Below are 20,390 nucleotides of genomic sequence, written 5' to 3' on the forward strand. Positions count from 1 at the left end.
TAAATGGAGGTCCCATCTCCTGCAGGGTTGGGGAAGGAGACGTTAATTTCCCGCACACGAGATTACTGTGTGATGGATGTCCTCCCCTGGGGTGGGATGGGTGGGTTTATTGGGCCCGCAGTAATAGGTGCAAGCTGTTGCGGTGTCCCTACCGGTTGGCGAAGCTAAATAAAATAAAATTGAATAAAGAACTGAGTGGGTAGCTTGTAATTCTGATGGTAGTTGTGCATAACTGTGATCTTGGAGGCCTCTTCGAATGCCGAGTTCAATATACTGAAATATGCGGATATTGCAGTTTACCTTTGAGAATCAATTACCCACAAACATATTTGGCAGTGGAAATGAGCCCATTAATGGCAAGCAGAAGACGTCGTTCTTGTCTACGTATGGAGCTTCCTGTGGTCGTAAGATGAACTTTCGTGTAGAGAATTATGAGTTTTTATTCCTTGATTCAAAAGTAAAATTTAATGATAAATGGCGAGGTTTCATATTGGAACTATTACCTCTATGTGATACCTGTGAGAAAATCTCTGTTTTTAAGGGATAGACTTTATCTTAACAACAACAAACATATGAAACATATGTGTGAACTGCGGTTATGAGACGTATATGAGAACGATCCTTCGCAGTAAAGCACTATTTGAGCAATAGTGAAAATCAGACCTGAAAAAAATTTCAGGCCTGTACGGGATTCGAACCACTGACCTCTGCGATACTAGTGCAGCGCTCTACCAATTGAGCTAACAAGCCAACTGGGAGCAGGCCATCAATATAAACCCGTAGATTTATCATCTACGGGTTTATATCGAATCAGTGGTTCGAATCAGTGGTTCGAATCCCGTACAGGCCTGAAATTTTTTTCAGGTCTGATTTTCACTATTGCTCAAATAGTGCTTTACTGCGAAGGATCGTTCTCATATAAGACTTTATCTTATTATATTATTTATCATATCCATCCAATTAACAGTGTAACTAAGAAAAACACGGACGAATTTCTGTACAAATCATGATTGTGCAAACTACACAGAACTACACAGCACAATATAGGATAATTAATGGCTTAGACAAAGTTTAACTCGGAGTTTAGAGGACTACAATTTAACGTAATTAACCAAATTGGACGAATACATGCTCGAGGTTGTCGGTAATTAAACATGAAATTGACATAACTGCAATTAACTTCAATGGCTGTATGGTTCCACGTTTACCTAGCCTTGTCTCCAACTAAAGAACATGTGTTTTTATTTAAGAGACTAACCCAGTGAAAAGATTGATCATGCTCAGTGTTTTGTCAGTTTTTACTTTCAACCTCCCTCAAAACGCTTTTTTCCCCACAAACACTCTTCTGAAACTCCGCCGGTGTAGTTCAGTAAAGTTTTGAAAGTTTGCTTTGAAAACAGGGACCTCGAATTGGGTGAGTTTCATTGATCTTGTCTTCCCACCTTGATAGTTGGCATCAGGTTATTAATATTCTTCGACGTCTCAAATGACGTTCGTTGAAACGACTTGACTGAGGTGACAACGATGAATTCTGAATAAAAGATACAGACGGCTATGCTAGTAACCATTGTGTCCCGACATTGGAAATAGAAGGAAAAAGTGTTTTGAAATCGCTTCTTTTTAAACATGGTCTATACTGAAAGGTCATGACCTCGCACAATATCACCCCTCTACGAATAATGAAAAAATGTTTCTATTCATGATACAGCAAACTTTCATTTAGTATATGATAAACCTGAAAATTTCTCTTGAAGGTACGTACCTGTTTCCTGTATGAGCATGTGACTGCGTCAGCCGACGTCATTGCAAAGAGAAATGGGACAGGGTTATGCAAATTGCACGAAAGTGAAAAAATAGAAGAAAGAAAAACAGAAAGAAAACACTTTATATTTGAAGTATTTCGGAAGGAACACGTTAATGCGATACAAAGGAGTAATGAATTACTGGTATAATATGGTGACTACCACGAGTTTGAGACATTCATTATTAGGAATATTTGATCCCCTGTAATTACGAAGTGGGTCATAGAAAAGAGTCCTTGTCGTTGGATAATTAAAGAGTTCCACATTGTCCTTAAGACGTCAACAAGATAAAGTCGAGGGTAAGTATATCATTAAATCAGGATTTATGGCCTCTGATAAGAAATGAGGCACTATATCTTGTAAAAGTCTATTAATATATATATATAAAATCAGGGTCTATAGTGCTTTTGAAAGATTTACTTCAGAACGCGACCACGGAATTTCTAAAAAAGAAAAATCCAGTATTTCTCGCAAAAACAGCGAAAATTGTACTTAATTGTCATTGTTACCAGTCAGTGAAGCAGAAATAGTGGATATTATAGATCTCTTCGGTGTCATCTTAATGAAGAAAGAGTCAAATGATTAGCCTTCTGTTTGTATTGGAATAATATCAGTTGAATGATAAAGGTCGACTGGTTAAAACACTCAGGAATTTTGTCTCCGCTTCAACAGTTTGCAATTCTTCAATTCACGAGCCCGCTATTAGCCGGGAGTCTGACTTTGGTAAGTAACGCAGGGTAAATGGAAAGTGGACCTTGCGCATTTTTTTCCAAACATCACAATTACGCTGGAAGTTCTCTATTTCGTGTATAAAAAGTTTGATGCAAACTTGATACTGATATGTGTTTATACCTCCTAACAACTACATCATTTATATTTTAGAACTTGGCCGAAAGCACGTAGTCGTTTAGGACAACAAGGAAGCAGTTCAGTTTGGCAAAAAAAAAATTTCAACCATCAGAAATGAAGACATTATTCTTGGCACTGATATTTCAATGTTTCATCATTTTTACTTTGGAACAAAACTTCGAGATTTTGAGGCGAAGCAATGGCAGAGATTCGATTGATATTCCTGCTTCAGTGTGTCAGAAGAGAGGCGCAAATCCAGCCATTAGATGCAAAACACTGGGTGCTTTTAACCTGAGACGCAAAAAATGTTCCTGTATATGTCCTTCTAGGAATGCCACATTTATGTTTCACCAAAAGAGATGGTCTTGTTTCCCAAATAAACAAGGCAGAAGTCACTACTACCGTGGTAAGAGAATACAGTGAAGCTATGTAATGAAAAATTGTAGGGTTCTTATTAGAACAAAACTCAATAGCAAAGGTAGGTTTTATATATTACTGACAAGATGGGGCGCCAAGAGAGCCGTACTTTTTAACTAAAGGAAATGGAATCGAGCTCATCAATCTGTCTGACACACTTTTATAGCATTTTGAAAACGCGTAGATTTTTGCAATGTTAATATAACAACCAAACGTAACCTAAAAACCAAAGCGTTACTTTAAACTAAATTGCCAATACCCTGCCATGTTAGTCAGCTATTAACTTTCAAATTTAGTCATATTCACAAAACATATGGACATGATTACAAGGGAGCAAAAATTAACATTCATTTTTCTCACACTGATATCTCGATATCTGCTCAACTGAGGCTTTATATATTTATCCGAGAACTGGATTAAAAGACTTCTCTAAAAGTTAATGAGGACTTAGGCTAACGAAACTTTCCATCATTACATATGACCTTTTTGTTTTTCTGTAAGGCACTTGATTATTGTGGCCCATCCAAGAATACTTGTAAAATTCCAAATTGTCTTTGACTCAAAAGTGTTGTTTTGATGCAAGCTGTGGAATGCTTTCAAAACTCCTGTGAGCTAATTTTTGGTACAATTTAATCTTTTTAGGAAATAAGTTGAGATTTTGAGAATTGCTTGATTTATTTTCTGAAAGTGAACATTTTTCTGCACCTACAAAGTGCGTCCCGAAAACAAATCTCTTCAAACACGAGGATTTCAATCGTAAACAAATTTCAAAGTAGTTGGGCGGCTCAATACAGCAGGAAAAATTATTTTTCTTAAAATACCGTCTTTTAAGACAAGATCAGGTGTCCACTTAAACAAGTTTTTGGGAACGAGGAGCAATGTGCTATTCCCAGAGAACAATACTCGTGGAACCCATATGAACTGAATAAACAAATTTGGCGCAATTCTGATCTAAGACAATCATGAGCGAGTTGACCTTGAAATTTGTGAAACTAAATATAATTTACGAGTGTCGTTTCTCTCAAAAAAACTTTGATGGAAAATTTGCTTAAAGATAATCCACGAATTCGATGTACAGCATATTTCATAATTCTAGTTACAGGAGTAACCAATGTTACAAGTTATACAGCTTCTGTATCATTTAGATTTATCCAAAGTCGTGTTGATACTGGAATTAATTTTATGAGAAAGACCACAAGGGTAATCACTAGCTCTTTAAGTTCGCTGCGATCTTTCGAGACAATGAAGACTCAAATCTTCCAGATCAGCCGGATTTAACAGGAATTTCACCAACAAAACCTGTTATGTCTCAAAACCTAATCTTTCCCCAAGCTTTTGTTGAAAATAACGTTTTAGTCTTATAATGCTGAAATCGATAGCGTGTTGCACTGTAGTTCAATATCCGTGAACTATTGATGAATTTTATGGTCATAACCATTTTGTCAACCTTTTTAGCTCTCAATTCATCACTGAAAAATGTTCTTAACATTTCTGTCTACAACTCTTCTGTGCTGTATTCTTTTCATCATGCGCCAGGAAGTTAACTTAACTTTGCAACAATATAATGTAATGAACCTTTTTTGGGCAAGCAAAATATAAATTAACTTAGATGGGCTGCATGCCGGATAAATCTTTGTCAAGATAATCAACAGCTATACACCGCTTGATATTGGGCTCAAGTTGTGGTTTTGTTGTCATTGGAAATTGTCGAAACAAATGGTTGTCTACCTTATCTTAAATCTAAAAAAGGTGGTAACTGAAAGTTAAGTATATCCACTGATAAATAATTGTGGTTACGTCAAGCGAACCTCTTATATTAGTTGGTGGTTTAAGTTAGTCTTGATTCGTGAGAACCATTTATGCCTCTTCTATACCATTTCCCAGTGAAAAAAGCCTAAAAACGTAAATGGAGATCTCGGGCCAATCATTCTGGGGGTTCAAGCTCCAGATATGTTGAACCAAGTTTCTAAAGGAGAAAAATCTGCATTTTGAAGTCGCAAAAAATACCATTGGTCAGTATGATTTGTAAAATAAAATAAACAATCCTGAAAACTGCAATTGATGACCAACCGGATAGACAGATCCTAATTAAGAAATCAGACACAATAAAACTACGGACATGACGCTGGAGGAGATATGACGGTAAACAATTTCGGACACGCACGCGTCGTTTATCACATTTTGAAGCAATTCCGTACTGAATTATAAAATATAATTACATAATCAAGTGCTTGCAAAAGTCACAAAAAATATGATGCTGCACTCTGTCGAACGTCTAAGGCTCGAGAAGACAGCTCTTGTTAATTTTTTACTGTGGTCAATTTCCATTATGAACTCTGTTGTCTTTTGCAACCAGAATCACTTCAATAGAAGGATGCTAACTGTGTAGCACAATCTGTTTAGTGTGGGATGTAGAACGGATTTAACGATGTATAATGCTGGACTATACAAAAAAATTTCGAAGAGATATTTTACGAGTTTTTTTTTCCCCACAATTTCAGGATGCAGTTTCACAGCAGCATTTACTCGTGAGAGTGGAGACCGCCGAATACCATCAATAGGGATTGGAGAACGAAGATACATGTCACTTCGACCAGTATTTGGATTCTGGTCGCTATGGACATGCTCACTGAATATTCCCATGTCGTGGTTTGCAGATTGCTGGGATACAAGGCACCGGTTGAGTCAATATTCCAATATTGTAACGAAACTCTTCACAATTGGCCAGCGAAAACCAACGGATCCTTACTTTTTAAGGGTAAGCTCAATTCCTTACTAGTAACTTCATACTTGTTACGCAGCGTACTCTACTATTTCAGCAACGCTTCTTGCTAAGACTTCTCGGACGCATCAATAATAATTCAGTCGTACCCGCGGCGTTTTCGGAGAATTGTGCTGGAAACGTTATTTGCTTTAGACAACAATATCCAAAGCTATATTTAGACAAGTTGATGACGCTATTGTGGCCGAAAAGAAATCAACTCTTCGTTTCTGCGTCGATGTGCTAAATTTTGTCAGCGGTTTTATCTCTTGTAGACTAAAATGGCAACGTTTGGGTTTGAAATCAAGTAATATTGATGAATGATATTGCAGTGTACTTACAAAATGACTTCTTTGAATTGTGTTCTGACAATGTTCGGATATTACGTAACGAAGACTTTCCAGCGTACGTACCGACGCGGACTTAGAGTTTTTCTTCCATCGTAATTACAATGGAAGACCGGTCCTAATTAAAAAAAAATAACTTCAACACAAAATTTTTGCATTGTATTTTTGGTAATAATGGAACCGGATAGGAAAAGAGAAAAACTGGATATCCTGGATTTCCGAACGTTGACGAAAGATCACCATTATAGGATCATATGAATCCCGATGACTATTCATGGATCTATTTTGAGCCTTGTAATAACCATCCGGTGTTATTGAATAAAAACCGAGGTGCTTTTAACATTAACCGTCTGTAATAAAGCATTTGTATAGGCCCTACATCTTATTCGACGGTGCAGGACTTAAAACGGCCTCTAAAAAGCTAACAAAAGCAGCCGAAAAGCAGTATTTCACTTTTGCCGGCCAATGTGTCAGTTTGATCACAATTTACTTCCTCAATAATATTGTGCGAGTGACACAAAGTATTCTTTGGCACAAACGGCGGCAATCACGGGATAATCCCGGCGTGTTCCCGTCGTCCGAATTCCAAGCGGGAATCTCGCTACCATCCCGGTCAAAAACCCTCTGTCATCCTGGCGAAAATAGGTCCGTTATCCCGGTGGAAATTCGGGTGGGATCCTGTTCCGAATAACAGATCTAGTGTTCAAAGTGAAAGCCGGCTTAAAATTTGCTTTTTTTCCTTAGGTAAATAGAAATGTGCCCGGTACCAACCTTTTCCAAGGAAAGATCATGAACTTCATAGTGGAGTGCACCTTGCTTATTGGAAGCTCACCTCTACGAACACGGAGCTGCCTGTTGTTCAAGCTGGAAGGAAAGACCACATGTGAGTTATATTGTCAAATAATTTTTGCGTCTTGAAGGATTTGAAAATCCAACGCTTAGCTCAGGCTAAATAAGGAGGAAAAATATGCCAAACGAGTTTCGCTTTTTTTTTAATTCTTATTGTGAAAAAAAAACTGTATGGCATTTTCTGGAGGAGACTTGCTACTAAATTAAAAACTTGTCACAGACTACATTACTGTTTCCTAATGTGCCGCAGATGGCTTGACATTGACATTTATTAGGAACATGTTTTGACCTCAGACGTCCATTGTATGGTAACTTGTGTTTTGGGATTACGTTATATTTTCTCGCAATCATAGCTACCAAAGCAAATCCAAAGCGCTCGCATACTATAAAAAGGATTGCAAAATTGTTCCTATTATTCTTCGATATTCATCCCAGCCTTTGAGCTATTAATAAGTAATCGAGTGTATCCCCTTTCATAGGTCCCGTAACCAAGCCAGTCATAACAAGTTCCTCCACTATGCCATCGTTATCATCTTCAGCATCGTTTACTTCATTAAACGGCCTCTCTAAAACAATCTCTCACGGCGTCTCATCGACAGCTATCGCCACCCAATCTCGCATCTCCGTAACTTCGCTCTTTCCGAAAGCATCCGCCACACATAGAATTATCTCCGTGAGTTCATTGAAGGCTTCGACTCTACAACCGACAATGTCTATAATCCACCCAAAGGCTTCCAGTTCAAATTCACATGTCTCTGCGATGTCACCGACACCATCTCTTTTACAGTCTATCGCCTCTGAAACTTTTGCGGAAGGATCCGAAACTCAAACGACCATGTCGGAAATTGCACCAGCACCACTCGATACCCTAGAAAGATCACTAACAGAACCAGAAATCGATAGGCCCCATGCCCAGGTGACTATCAAAACAACATCAGCTTCAGTACCAGCCACTCAGCCGACTGTCGCCGAGACTCTACCAACGGAGCCTACAGCACGGACACTAGGCCAGGTGGATCCGAAGACCAACAATACCAAACCGACAAACTCCTCACCAAAAGTAAGTTTCAAATACATGAGGGCTAGAACAATAATTCATTTTCACCTTGTTGTAAATCATCTTGATGCACCTAGTCGCGTCTTAATTGAGCGAGTGGAGAGTGGCTTGAAGTGCTTCTTTGTGCAGAAAGTGGAACGGTAATTGTTTATACGCCCGATGCCCGTTTACAGAGAAAAAACCTAAAAAGAGCTAATCCATGATGTTGTATACTACTTTTTACGAGGTACAAATCTACCTACATCTCCAAGGAGACTGCCATATATGAGCTTATCAAGAAATTAAAACGAAATAAAGCAAAAGAGAAATATATTTTAAAGCTGCTAATAACTGACCTCTTACTATGGAGAAGATGAACATGGACTGAAAATTACCACTAAGAAAATTTTGACTTCTCAAGATTGATCACTTTAAAATGAGCCTTAAATTTGTGTTAATCTTTCTTTGTTAACCAGGCTCCTCCCTCTATCAGCTCGGACTCTCGGCAAAAGAATAAAGGAAGCAAGGAATCTTCTTCTTCATCATCAATTTTCATTATTGGAATAGCCGCTGCGCTAGTATTCGCTGCCGTCATCGCCGTCATCATTGCCTACCGTCGCCACTACTTAAAGTAATTATAACCCAGACATAACCCACAATGCTTTTTATAGATAATTTTTCAACTGCTTTGTTGTAATCCTTTTATACTGTCATTACAAATTCACTCATTCCGATTTTATGTGTCCACAGAGAAAGGCATCGCGCAAACTCTGAAGGGTACGTCAGCGATGGGACAACGGTGAGCTCTTATATGTATGACAAGGATGAGTAGCGAGTCTCACTGCTTAATTTCATATTTTAATCTCAACATCTAAATTTTCTTACAGGAAGTAATAGTGATGAAGCAACGAAGACCACATCCATCGAACAAAGATAAAAGCAACAACAACACACCTGGATTTAAAAGCCAAAGTGAGTCTGAACGACTAAAAAGATTTCATTTACTCGTGATTATCGATCAGCCATTATGGCTCGACCAGTTTGTAATGAGGAGTAAACGTCGTTATCGTTGAGCTTTGATCTGAAATAGTTTGGAGAGAGGAGTGAAAGGCGGGGGGGGGGGGGGGTTAGGGAGGGCTTTTTAATTTTCCGGACTGTGAAGGTTTTAGGAACTTCTTCGATCTCTCAGGTGACTGTATTTTTTATTTTCAGCGCTACGGATGTCAACCAACTGTGTTCCACCATGGCTAACCGACATGTCTCAATCTCATGTAAACGGTTCACTTGAGGAAGAAGACAGAGCCAGCCACTTGTACGCCCCGATTGAAATTCCGAGAATTGCGGCTACATCTCAACCAGAACCTTTCTATCACGTTTTAGAAAATCCTGGAAAACTTCTTGACCAGGTTTCAGAAATCAATAGACATGGTGCCAATATACACTGCAACAAGAGAGAGCCATTTTACTATGTCCTTGAGGGACCTTATCTTGACGATACAGAGAGATCTGCTCAGTGTGGCGCCAGTTCATCGGAAGAACCAATTTACTGTACCTTGGACGAAGTCTATCCTCGTCGTTATGGTTCGTCACGTGACACTTGCGAAAATGATTCAATATACAACGTTTTGGATAGACGTTATTTTAATGGCTCAAAAGTGCCTGATCATTATGTATTCGTGTCTCCTAGAGTAGACATTTTGAACCGGCTAGAAACACCTGATAAGGACGTTTCCACAGCTCCATCAAATTATGCCCCTAAATGTGACCACATGGAGAGGCAGAAGGTTCTTGACAAACGCTTCTTTGAAGAATCTGAGGTCGCTGATCATTATGTACAAATTTTCCCTTTCACACTTGATAACATGATAAGGCGTATCAATCCTACGTCTTCAAGAAAATCAAGTTTGGGTCGTCTTTCTACAGACGGCTATTTAGAGGAATGCTATTTTCAAAGGTCTAACATTCCTTCTCAGTATGTTAATGTAGCGCTGAGTGTTCAGGGTTTTAGCGCTTTGGAAGAAATAGGCTCAAATCCAAACTCTTTAAGGAGAACTGCTTATGTTCATTCAACCCCCAATTCTTTGGAGAGACTCGACTGTGTGTTGAAAGGTCCAGATGAACCTGAGTACAGTTCTTGGAGAGAACTTTATCTTAGTGGCAACGTGGTGCTAAACGAAAGAGGCCCTAGCGCTTTGGAAGAATTGAACTCAAATCCAAATTCTTTGCGAAGAGGCGCTTGCGGTCATTCATCTCCAAATTCTTTAAAGAGACTTGATTGTGCGCTTAGAAGTCCAGATGAACCAGACTATTGTCTTATGATGGAAAATTATCTGAAGGGTAATGTGGCACTGAGCAGACAAGGTTTTAGTGCATTGGAAGAACTAAGCTCAAATCCAAATAGTTTAAGGAGAAACGCTTGTGTTCATTCAAATGGAAATTCTTTAGAGAGACTTGGATACACAGTCGAGTGTCCGAATGAGCCAGACTACTGCCCTATGATGGAAAACTATCTCAAGACCAAAGTGACGCTGAGTGGACAAGGTATCTGCGCATTGGAAGAACTAAGCTGGAATCCAAATTCTTTAAGTCTGCAGAGACTTCATTCTACCCAAGGAGGTCTAGGCGAACCAGAATACCGTTTCATGAGTGAACGTTATCTCAGGAGCAAGGTAGCGTTGAATGGACAAGATTCTGGCACGCTAGTGGAATTAAGTTGCAGACCCGAGAGCGTTCATTCAAATCCAAATTCTTTGCATAGATTTGACGATGCCCTTAATTGTCCAATTGAACCCCATTACAGTTCTTCGATGGACCGTTATCTAAGTGACAACGTAGTGCAAAACGTACGAGGCCCTAGCGCATTGGAGGAGTTAATTAGCTCAAATCCAAATTCTTTGAGACGACCCGACTGCATTCATAATCATTCAAATGAAAAAGCTTTGGAGAGATCTGACTATGTCCTTGAATTTCCAAATAAACCAAACTGCAAATCTTCGATGGAACGTTATCTAAGTGACAACGCATCGCTAAACAGACGAGGTCCTAGCGCATTGGAGGAGTTAATGAGCTCAAATCCAAACTCTTTGGGACGACGCGACTGCGTTCATTCAAATCGAAACTCTTTGCAGAGATCCGATTACGTCCTTCAATTTCCAAATGAACCAGAATATAGTTCTTGGATGGAACTTAAAATGTATTTAAGAGCCAACATAGCGCTGAATGAACAAGTTTCAAGTGTCTTGGAGGAATTACACTCAAACCCAAATTCTCTAAAAAGATCTAATCAACATTCTCTAATGAGACCTGATTGTGCCCTCGAATGTCCAAAAGAACCAGATTACAGTTCTTGGAGGGACTCACACGATCCTGATCTTTCTGTCACCAGAGGTGAGTCAGGTGACAGCACAGAAGATATGAATCTCAACGCCTTCAAACAAACCGATTGTGAAGAAAGAAGCGGCGCAAATCGTTATCGAGGAATCACATTGCGCAGGGGCGCAGTAATACGGAAAAATATCGCAAAAAAACCATCTGAAGAGCCTACTGACTGAACTCAGGACGGAAGTAAAGAATGCTAAAGTGACGAGCGCCTTAGCTGGGAACCAAAGGAAACTGACAGTATTAAAGAATCTAAGCTGAGTGCTAAGAAATTATCACAGTCCCTACCATGAACTCTAGAATTGTCACGGTAGGGAAATTTTTCGAATAATCGCACATAATGGTAGAAAATGGTCCGAACACCAGCCTGGTTAGGGCTAGTCAGCGAGTCAGTTCAGAAGACTTAGGACGTAAGTAAAGAGTGCCAACGAGAGAAGCACCTTAGCAAGACCTCTATGGAACCTGATCACTAGAAAACGTTTAAGCTGCGCCATGAGACATTCACGCAGTCCGTAAAGTGAACTCCAGGCGAAATATCAAAATGTTTTGGCACGCTGTGAAAGGTAAACGACCTTGAAATTACACAGGGGAACTGAAACGACTTTAGAAATACGGTAGATCATCAGCATAGGGAAATGCACGACGAAAATCCAGACTAAATGGGAATATATTAGTAGTTTGGGATTGGATCATGATTAATTTCCTTCTTGGTTAATTAAAAAATAATGAATTGGTACGCATTATGCGACATTATTATCGTGCTTGATAGTATTTCTGAGTAGGAAAGTTTTTTCGGAGTGAGCTAAAGTTATCTGAAAGAGAACAAAGATCGGACTGTCCATCCGCAAAAAACATTTTATCCCAAGAAAACGGTTTACCGGCTGTTATCGTTCCATGAAGAACACCTACAATAGGAGACCTGGATTCGTTTAGCCTGCTATCTTCTTTCTGCGCTGCTTTTCAAGATTTATCAGAATTGACTTTTCTCAGTGAATGGTCTTACCTTCGAGTCTTCATGTTTTTCGTACTCTCGAGATTTAAATATAGACAATGAAACACCAATTTTATGATGAAATTTCGAGTTATTCCATTTTCGTCGTCGTAGTATAAATGTGCCAACCACCAGCTCCCTTTTTCGTTCTTTTGTTTAGTATCTGGCCACAGCGTGTCTGATTTAAGAGTACAAGGCATGCATCGTAGATAAACGCAGAAATTAGAGTGATTTTCATTGTCTTTTCTCTGGCACTCTCTTAGTTGCTGGAGGTTGTTCATTACCCTTTGGCTCTCTATAATGATCGAGGCAAAACTTCTCCTTACAATATCATAACAATCTCAAGCAGAAAAGCGACGACGATAAAATAAAATGTAAAAAAGTGATGGGGATAAAGAAAAATATGAATTAGAGGATTATTAGCTGATCCAAGACCAAATCCTCCAACCTAAGATCATAAGAGTTGTATGGCAAGCAGTGAGAAGAATTATTAGCGAGATCTTAAGAGCGCAATGGTTAATGTTTGTTTTTTCAGAACGAAATAAACTGCAATCACGGATGACGTACCCTGCGTACCAAAGGGTTTTAAATGCACTTTACCGGGTGATGAGGTATTTTTCGTCCCAAACCTAACGCAGCTCCGCCGCTCGTTTTTATGGCTCTATTACAGGTCACGTCAAGGTACACACAAACCCGCTAGCCACGCAGGCAAAGGGGCATGTGGTAGCTTTGCGCTGTCGGTCGCTTAAAAGTTTGTACGTCCATTAGCAGTTTCTGATTGGCCCAATGCGCACGCTGACTGTGACTTCCATTTTAACGGTGTTTACGGCAATTTTGTCATTGTTTTCATGCAAATACGATTCCAAACATCTTTCTTGGCCGGCAGAGCAGGGCGTTTGCTATTTGAGAGACAAATATGAATCACACATTTGTGTATTTATGCATGTAAGCACCATTTATCGATTGGACACACCATTTCTATTTCAGATTCTATGATAAAAAATTTAAACAAGCCGGTTGATTGATTAATTCAAAACTGCTTTCTAACACAAAGAATTTTTTACATGCAAACATTACTCTTGGAAGGGTGAATGATAATATTGTACAATTACTGAGCGCGGAGCATCAGTAATAAAAGGCGAATATTACCTCATTAAATTCAAAATTGATATAAACTAATACTCACTAAATCCGAGGTAAAAATTGAATTCTGCTCCCAAAATTAATGACGTCAGCTTAATTCTTAACGCTCGATAACTTTAACTAAAGGTACATGCGATAAAAAAATACAAGGTAACGCTCGTGAAGGTAGTGTCTGGTTTTCACAAGCTTTTCTTAATTACTTCATCATTCGGTTGTAAATGTGTAAAAAAGCTAAAGAACAAGAACCTTATACAGAAGGAGATCCGAGATTTACATTTGTTTGAGGGCTAAATACGGTGGGGAGCTGATCGCACATAATTCTTCTTCTTAACGGAGTGTTCCAATTGTTAAATCCCTGCGTTTCCGCGGTACGGTATTTAACGCCAGAGGAAGGAATACTTCATTGAGATGTTGAAAACACTTGTTTGGCTTTCAAATAATTCTTAAAAATAATTCCACCTGAGTTATCAAGAAGCATTCTTGTTTCTCATCTGCATTCAAAATATTAATACCCACGGTCTTTACATGTCTTTACATGTCTTTACTTGGATGGGGGGATAGTGCTGGAGTATGATTTGGAGAGCTTTTTGTTGTTTTTTTTTTTATTCACATCTCTTTAAGTGTCCCTTTCTAATTCTTACACTAAGGTGGGTAAATTTGAGGGATCTATCTTTTTCCCTTTTTGGATATTTCTAGTGAGCTTCCTTGAAAATGGCCCTTAAATTAAACGAAACTTTGAAGTAATAGTGCAGCAATTTTTCAAATCATTATATTGGGTTTGACGATATATGAACAATCAGAAAAAAGTTGAAAACAACTAAGACTTTCTGATCTTTAGTGCTGGGTATATCAAATAAGAAATTACTGAAATTGGCTTTTCCATGGTCGGCCTTTGTCTTCGTTCCTTTGGTTTTAAGACAAAATCCTTCTCATGCCTCTAGGAAACAAGTGTAATTAATCCTTTTCAAGAAAGTTCAAATTATCTAGATATCTCTAGCCAGGGCTGTGGGAAACTGTCAAAGCGATCCACTAAAAGGAAACATATTGTATTTTTTAAACCGTTAGTGACATTCAATGCGTATGTGGGCTGGACAAAGAAGATAAACAAATGGATGCACTCAAAATAGTTTATTTTTGCTTTCTCAGACTCTGTTTACAATAGCTTCATATCACTTTGATCAATTAATTGATAGCTCTTTCTATTTTGACTGATGATTTTAAAACAAAGAACAACAAGCCCAAGTCCATATTTGACAGGGTACTAAATCACATTTGAGGCATGGTTCATTCATTGTCATTGTATGTGAGCTCCCTCTTGCAGTGCTCCCTAGCCGCCCGACAAAAAGCCCTTCCAGCCAGTTGGTGCTGAAACAGAGACGATAATACGTGAGATATTTAACAGTTATTCCACGAGCGCGCGTTGGATATGAGATGATAGATAGCCAACGAGGCGCTTAGTGCCGAGTTGGCTATAATCATCTCATATCCAACAAGCGCGAGTGGAATAATTTTTTTATTAAAAACTTTAAATTAAATTATTAAATTTTATTAAATTTTTAGCTCCCTTTTTATTTTAAGCTGACACGTACGCTTGTCATATTTGTAGATTATGGTATATTGGCTGATATACCATAATGGCTAAGCCAATAAAAAGTCTTGAATTGCATTATCCAATGATCTAGTTTTTAATGATTCATGCTATCCAATTGAACCTCTGTTAAAAGCATGTTGTAGTTATTTTTGGGAACCATAACATGAGTGGGACACTGTACATGGTGTAGTGACACCTACTACACCTCGCCACCTTTCCTTTTAGTAAAGGGAAATTTTACATCCAAAACTGGATCTTGTTCAATGGAAAACATGAACACAAAACTGCGTCAGGTTTCTTTGTTTTCAATCATTCATAATGTCAGCAAATCTTAGAAGCCTTTGAGTACTTATCATCATTTTTGTTTATTCTTCAATAATATATTTTTTGTCTACTCGCTTTCTCAAGTTAGCGATTAGAGGGTAATAGCATTTACATGTCAGGGATGATCTTCACAGATAAATAATTAAAAAGAAATTTAAACAAATGAAATTTTCAAATTTATTTAGGGATTAATTCAATAAGACTTAGTCTTCATGAAACTTTAATTGTTTAGAATGACTAAAACGGTCTTTCTTTTTCTTTGCCAAGAAAATTCATATCAAGTGTTTTGGACATTAGTAACAAAGTCAGACTGTTGGGTAACACGATAGCACCCGGTTTTTACTTGCAATGACAGGATAAGATTTGAAATAGAATTTATTTCTGAAAGACGCCAACAATAAGTGATAACATGACTATAAAACTCTGATAAGAAATGTATAAATTAATTAAAATCTTCGAATCTCATCAAATCAGACCAGTTTCCTTCAAAAATTCGTTGACCCGATCTTTTTTTACCGTGTCGCTAGTCTTGTCAACAATTCATTAATTCTCATCCAAACTCAACGCTATTGAAAATGTTTAGAGAACGGTTTTCCACCTGGCAACTCGTTTCGTTACGATTCTATATCTTCGCAAAATGTTTCACTGTATGAAGGAGCTAAAAATCATCAAACATCAAAATTTAGGAAACGTCAGATAAAACTGTTTCGTTTTCAAAATAAATCAATCTTGCTATAACAAAAAGTTATCAATGGCCTGTTTTTTTTCTTTTCATGATGATGTTAGCCTTATTGGTCGCACCAAATTGTCTCTGTAAATATAAAAAACTCAGCACCATCCATAACATTTTCATTATTAACCAAACCAAATATTTCGGATTTGTTCCTGGAGAAAAATCTTTTTTCTGACTCACACTGTTCCTCAGACATGCGAGGGCGTTCATGAACGTAAACAAAAAATACTATTGAATTTATAACAAATTAGAATAATTTATAATCATCTGTAGCGTAGAGTGAAACAACTAATCTATATTAGCCAGAGATACACAAGAAAAGCTTGAAATACTACTATTAATTGAAAAAACCTACTCCGAGCGCTCGTTTTCCTTGTGAAAAAGGAATGTTTCCTCCACCTCCAGCCGTGAATCCTTCACTCTCTGGGAAGAACGACGCAGCCAGGACAAAGAGAGCAAAAACCAGGATCACTTTTGAGCTCATTTTGAATGACAGAAGTTAACGGAGCTTTATGTCGAAATAGAATTCAAGTGCGTTTCTTCTTGATGACCGAGTGGGTATGAGATGGATGATCGTGAAGAAGGTGTTTTTTAATGCCCCAAGAACAAAAGAAATCCTTGTGTAATTTCCGTATGACCGGAATGATGTTTAATCGAAAATAAATTGCGGTTTTGACAGCTTTTGCAAACACTTTTCTTTTAAAACACAGAACGAAATTTCCGGTTTTTTTAGATGTGAATAAGAACAGACGCTTCGAAAACTCTTTAAGAGAACATCTTCAGCACAGGACCGTTCTAATTTTCAAAGTTAGATGCGAAACTCACTATTTGTAATGGTGAAGTCTTTTAATACAATATTGTTGGGAGTCTATTTTCTAAAGATAACCTTTCCATTCATTATAGCAGCCGGATTTTGGACAAAGAAAACTTTCACGTTTGTTTATATTTTACATGATTTAGATCATATCAATACAAGTTTCTGCCATTGCACGACACTTCCTTAACGAATGCGATGACTTCCTGATGGTAATGTACATATTTCACCACGTGCTCCCAAACAACGCTGGCAGAATATTCCAAAAATATTCTTTTCTTATCGCTATGATAAACTGAAATAAATCGACGCCGTACAAAATCCATTAGAGGTGTAGTCAACATACGCTTACATATGTCTCAGCGAAGAGGAGCTCTTCGTGTTTAGAACAATTACTGACGTGTTCTGCTCAGATTTCAGTGAAGATAAAGTAATAGAACTATAATTGAACTAGTGTCTAAATGACAAAGACAATCATTAATTACATTTGTACTCACTTACTATAGGTTCATACGCGTTAGTTTTAAGCAGCAGCAGAGTTTTATAAGTCTGGTAATCAACTAACCCTAATTATGGATCACAATATGATCACTAACAAAACTTAAGTTTTATTAACAGAAAAAAATAAATGAAGATAAAACGAATTGCATGTTGTCATTCTGTTTGTCTGAAAAAAGCCACAGGTTTTGTATATGTCTAAAATGTCTCGTCATCATCATTTGATCAAAATGTACAAGAAAATTAAAGTGAATATAATTAATCACATTGTATGTTATTGTGACATTTTGATTACAAACAGTCGAAATTTTAAATCTTTTTTTGGGGAGAATGACATCAAACGGCATTTAGTGGGAGGGAAAGGTTGTCACAGCTGGATCTTCCTACAAAATTGTGTTGACTTTTTATTTTAATACCCACAAGATATGCTTGTCTCAAATGTATTTTGCGTCGGCTGTGTGTACACCCTTGACGAATCTTTTCAATTATTTGTAAAGTGAGCCGTCCACTTTGTGTAAATAGTAGAGAGAATTGTACTCGCTCGATTTGATCATGACGTGGGAAATTGTCGAATGAAAGCATAATTTTTAAAAAAAAAAAAAAAAATTAAAAAATCAAAACTCAAGAGTTGACATTTAAAGCATTACATTCCTAGAATCATTTGATTTCAAATTATTCCACGATAAGGACTAGTGGAAAAAACTGTGGTGTATAGTACTTCCATACGGTGCTGCTTGCCTTTTGGAAGATTGGCAAAATGGAATTAAAAGAAAATTTTTGGAGTATTTTGTTTTGTGCGCAAAAATGAAATTCACAAACACCACTGTTTCCAAAGAGGGATTGATTTTACGTAACAGAAGTTTAAGCGCAATCTATAAGCTGTGGGTTCACCAAAACTTTGCCTCTGGCAATCGAAGGTAGTAATTTAGCTAAAATGATCGTTTTGCATAGACTGTGTAAAATAATAACAGGAAACCTTCTTCCTGGATTTCATACACAGGATGTGTCTCGTCACATCATCAAAAGGAAGCTTTTCTGTTATTCTTCCCGTGAAATCTAATAATACTAGGAGTACTGCCGACTGTGAGAAAGACATATGCTGACAAAATTTCCTTAACTGGGAAATTCAAGCACGTTTAAGGAAGTTATTTCTTGCCTTGCGATGGAGGATCGAAAAAATGAGAATACGACTTTATAGTCCAACTGGAGAGCTCGTTTGGTGCTATTGTACGAAAAAAAGGTAGCATAAATGTCCGTAATTGCTCGAGCATTATAAATTAAATAGCGAAATACACGATTTTAATTAATCAAATTAACAACACTATGTTTTCTTTATTCTTAACTCTCCGCTACGATCTGCGGTAACAACTGTTTCATACTCATGCAAGTTAGTTTTTTTCACTGAAAAAAAATGAAAACAACTGTTATTCCAAAGTTTCACTGGGCAAACTCAACCTGAGTTGGATTTTTAAATTAAAAACTAGAGCCTATGTTTTCGCTTCGATTTATTTTTATCACGTTCAACTAAAGGAAGAGCGACTACTACTATTCTCATTCAAAAACAAAACAACAACAACAACGATAAAACATCTCTCATGATATCACAAGAATTAAGAGAACTACAAGATTTGAATTAGTCAAATAACATAATGTAATAATGGGTACCTGTGCTATCCTTATTATTTTATTCACGGCTTTCATCCTTATATACTACAAAATGTACGCTTTAATTCAGTTGTGGTGGCGTCATGCAGCAGCTTTATTTCCTCATATTATTGGATAGAAAACAGTCAAAATTAATAGAAACACTCTATGGACAGAAAGAGAATGTTACCTTGATGTAACACTCATTTCTCCTAAGCAATTTATGAGGATATGTATACCACGCTGAAGGGAGAAGCGGGAACCAAATCTCAGAATTCGAAGTGAAAGAGATTTCATTATTTGAGATCAGATACATGTGTTTCTCTTGAAACCAAGTTAGCATTCATTATCAAGAATGAACTCGAATGACCAAATAGCTAACGACATGCGATTTCAGTTTCTAGTTTGTTCGTACGCTCTGTTTCAGATGTGTGAATAGAAAAATAAAAACACTTTTTTACATTTCTTTTACAGGCAGTTCGTGGACAAACCCAGCTTTTTATCCCGAGGCACTCTAGATCTCTTCTTCACGAGCAATGAAGCAGGAACGTCTGAAGGCTTAAACCATATCAGGATCAGAGCACACATTTTATCCTCTTTGATCGCGGGCGTAGCTGTATTGACATAATTTCCAATAAAATGATAGGTATAGGCCATATCAGCATAGATGCACCTTTGTAACAATTCAGAACTCGCAATCATGGTATATAAATTAACTGTTTTGTTATATGTTGTTTTTTAGTGATAACTGCTCTTAAACGAAATCGTAAAGGAGCCGACTCTGATGAATCCGCCCTATAATTTAAAAACCCGAAGAATTCAGTTATTTTGTTATAATATGAATTTTTAGTGATTCATAAAGCCTTTTCAATAATAATTTTAGTTGAAAGTCAATTCTAGGGCGAGAAATTACGATTTGAAAACCGTTCCGCCATTAATTTTCGTAAGAACTGAAAACTTATCTTCGGTCAGCGGTCACTCCCATTGTGACGTAGATTACTTAAAACACCTTTATATTTATACGGAAACCTCTTGAAATTTAGTGAAATAGTCTTAGTCTCAGTGTTATAAAAAGCAATATATACGATCAAAATACTGGTTTTGAAAATTAGCCACGATCACGGCACGTCAAATGAGTAATCTACGTCACGGTCCCTCCCATTTTTACGTAAATTACTCAACACACTTTTATATTTATACAGAAATCTCATGA

The 20,390-nt window shown here is 37.5% G+C and overlaps 1 protein-coding gene and 3 long non-coding RNA genes across 4 annotated transcripts; 2 read left to right on the forward strand and 2 right to left on the reverse strand.

Annotated features, from left to right (window-relative positions):
• Positions 1–446: 446 nt before the first annotated feature.
• LOC148730063 (uncharacterized) lies at positions 447–1,895 on the reverse strand. Its single transcript, XR_016001454.1, has 2 exons — positions 1,763–1,895; positions 447–1,531 (listed from the first exon to the last, which is right to left on the reverse strand). It is a non-coding gene; the product is annotated as an uncharacterized LOC148730063 (long non-coding RNA).
• Positions 1,896–2,282: 387 nt separating this feature from the next.
• LOC111340979 (uncharacterized) lies at positions 2,283–12,996 on the forward strand. Its single transcript, XM_022947908.2, has 9 exons — positions 2,283–2,525; positions 2,685–3,057; positions 5,570–5,826; positions 6,921–7,059; positions 7,505–8,085; positions 8,538–8,692; positions 8,812–8,860; positions 8,949–9,033; positions 9,274–12,996. The coding sequence occupies exons 2-9, from the start codon at positions 2,766–2,768 to the stop codon at positions 11,610–11,612; spliced, it is 3,897 nt and encodes a 1,298-aa protein (XP_022803643.2). The 5' UTR covers positions 2,283–2,525; positions 2,685–2,765; the 3' UTR covers positions 11,613–12,996.
• Positions 12,997–14,686: 1,690 nt separating this feature from the next.
• On the reverse strand, positions 14,687–17,032 carry LOC111340989 (uncharacterized). Its single transcript, XR_002695807.2, has 2 exons — positions 16,577–17,032; positions 14,687–14,938 (listed from the first exon to the last, which is right to left on the reverse strand). It is a non-coding gene; the product is annotated as an uncharacterized LOC111340989 (long non-coding RNA).
• A 904-nt stretch (positions 17,033–17,936) lies between these two features.
• Positions 17,937–20,054, forward strand: LOC148730064 (uncharacterized). Its single transcript, XR_016001453.1, has 2 exons — positions 17,937–18,773; positions 19,652–20,054. It is a non-coding gene; the product is annotated as an uncharacterized LOC148730064 (long non-coding RNA).
• Positions 20,055–20,390: the final 336 nt, after the last annotated feature.

Source organism: Stylophora pistillata, chromosome 5 (genome assembly GCF_964205215.1).
Source record: "Stylophora pistillata chromosome 5, jaStyPist1.2, whole genome shotgun sequence".
In the NCBI taxonomy this organism is placed as follows: domain Eukaryota; kingdom Metazoa; phylum Cnidaria; class Anthozoa; order Scleractinia; family Pocilloporidae; genus Stylophora; species Stylophora pistillata.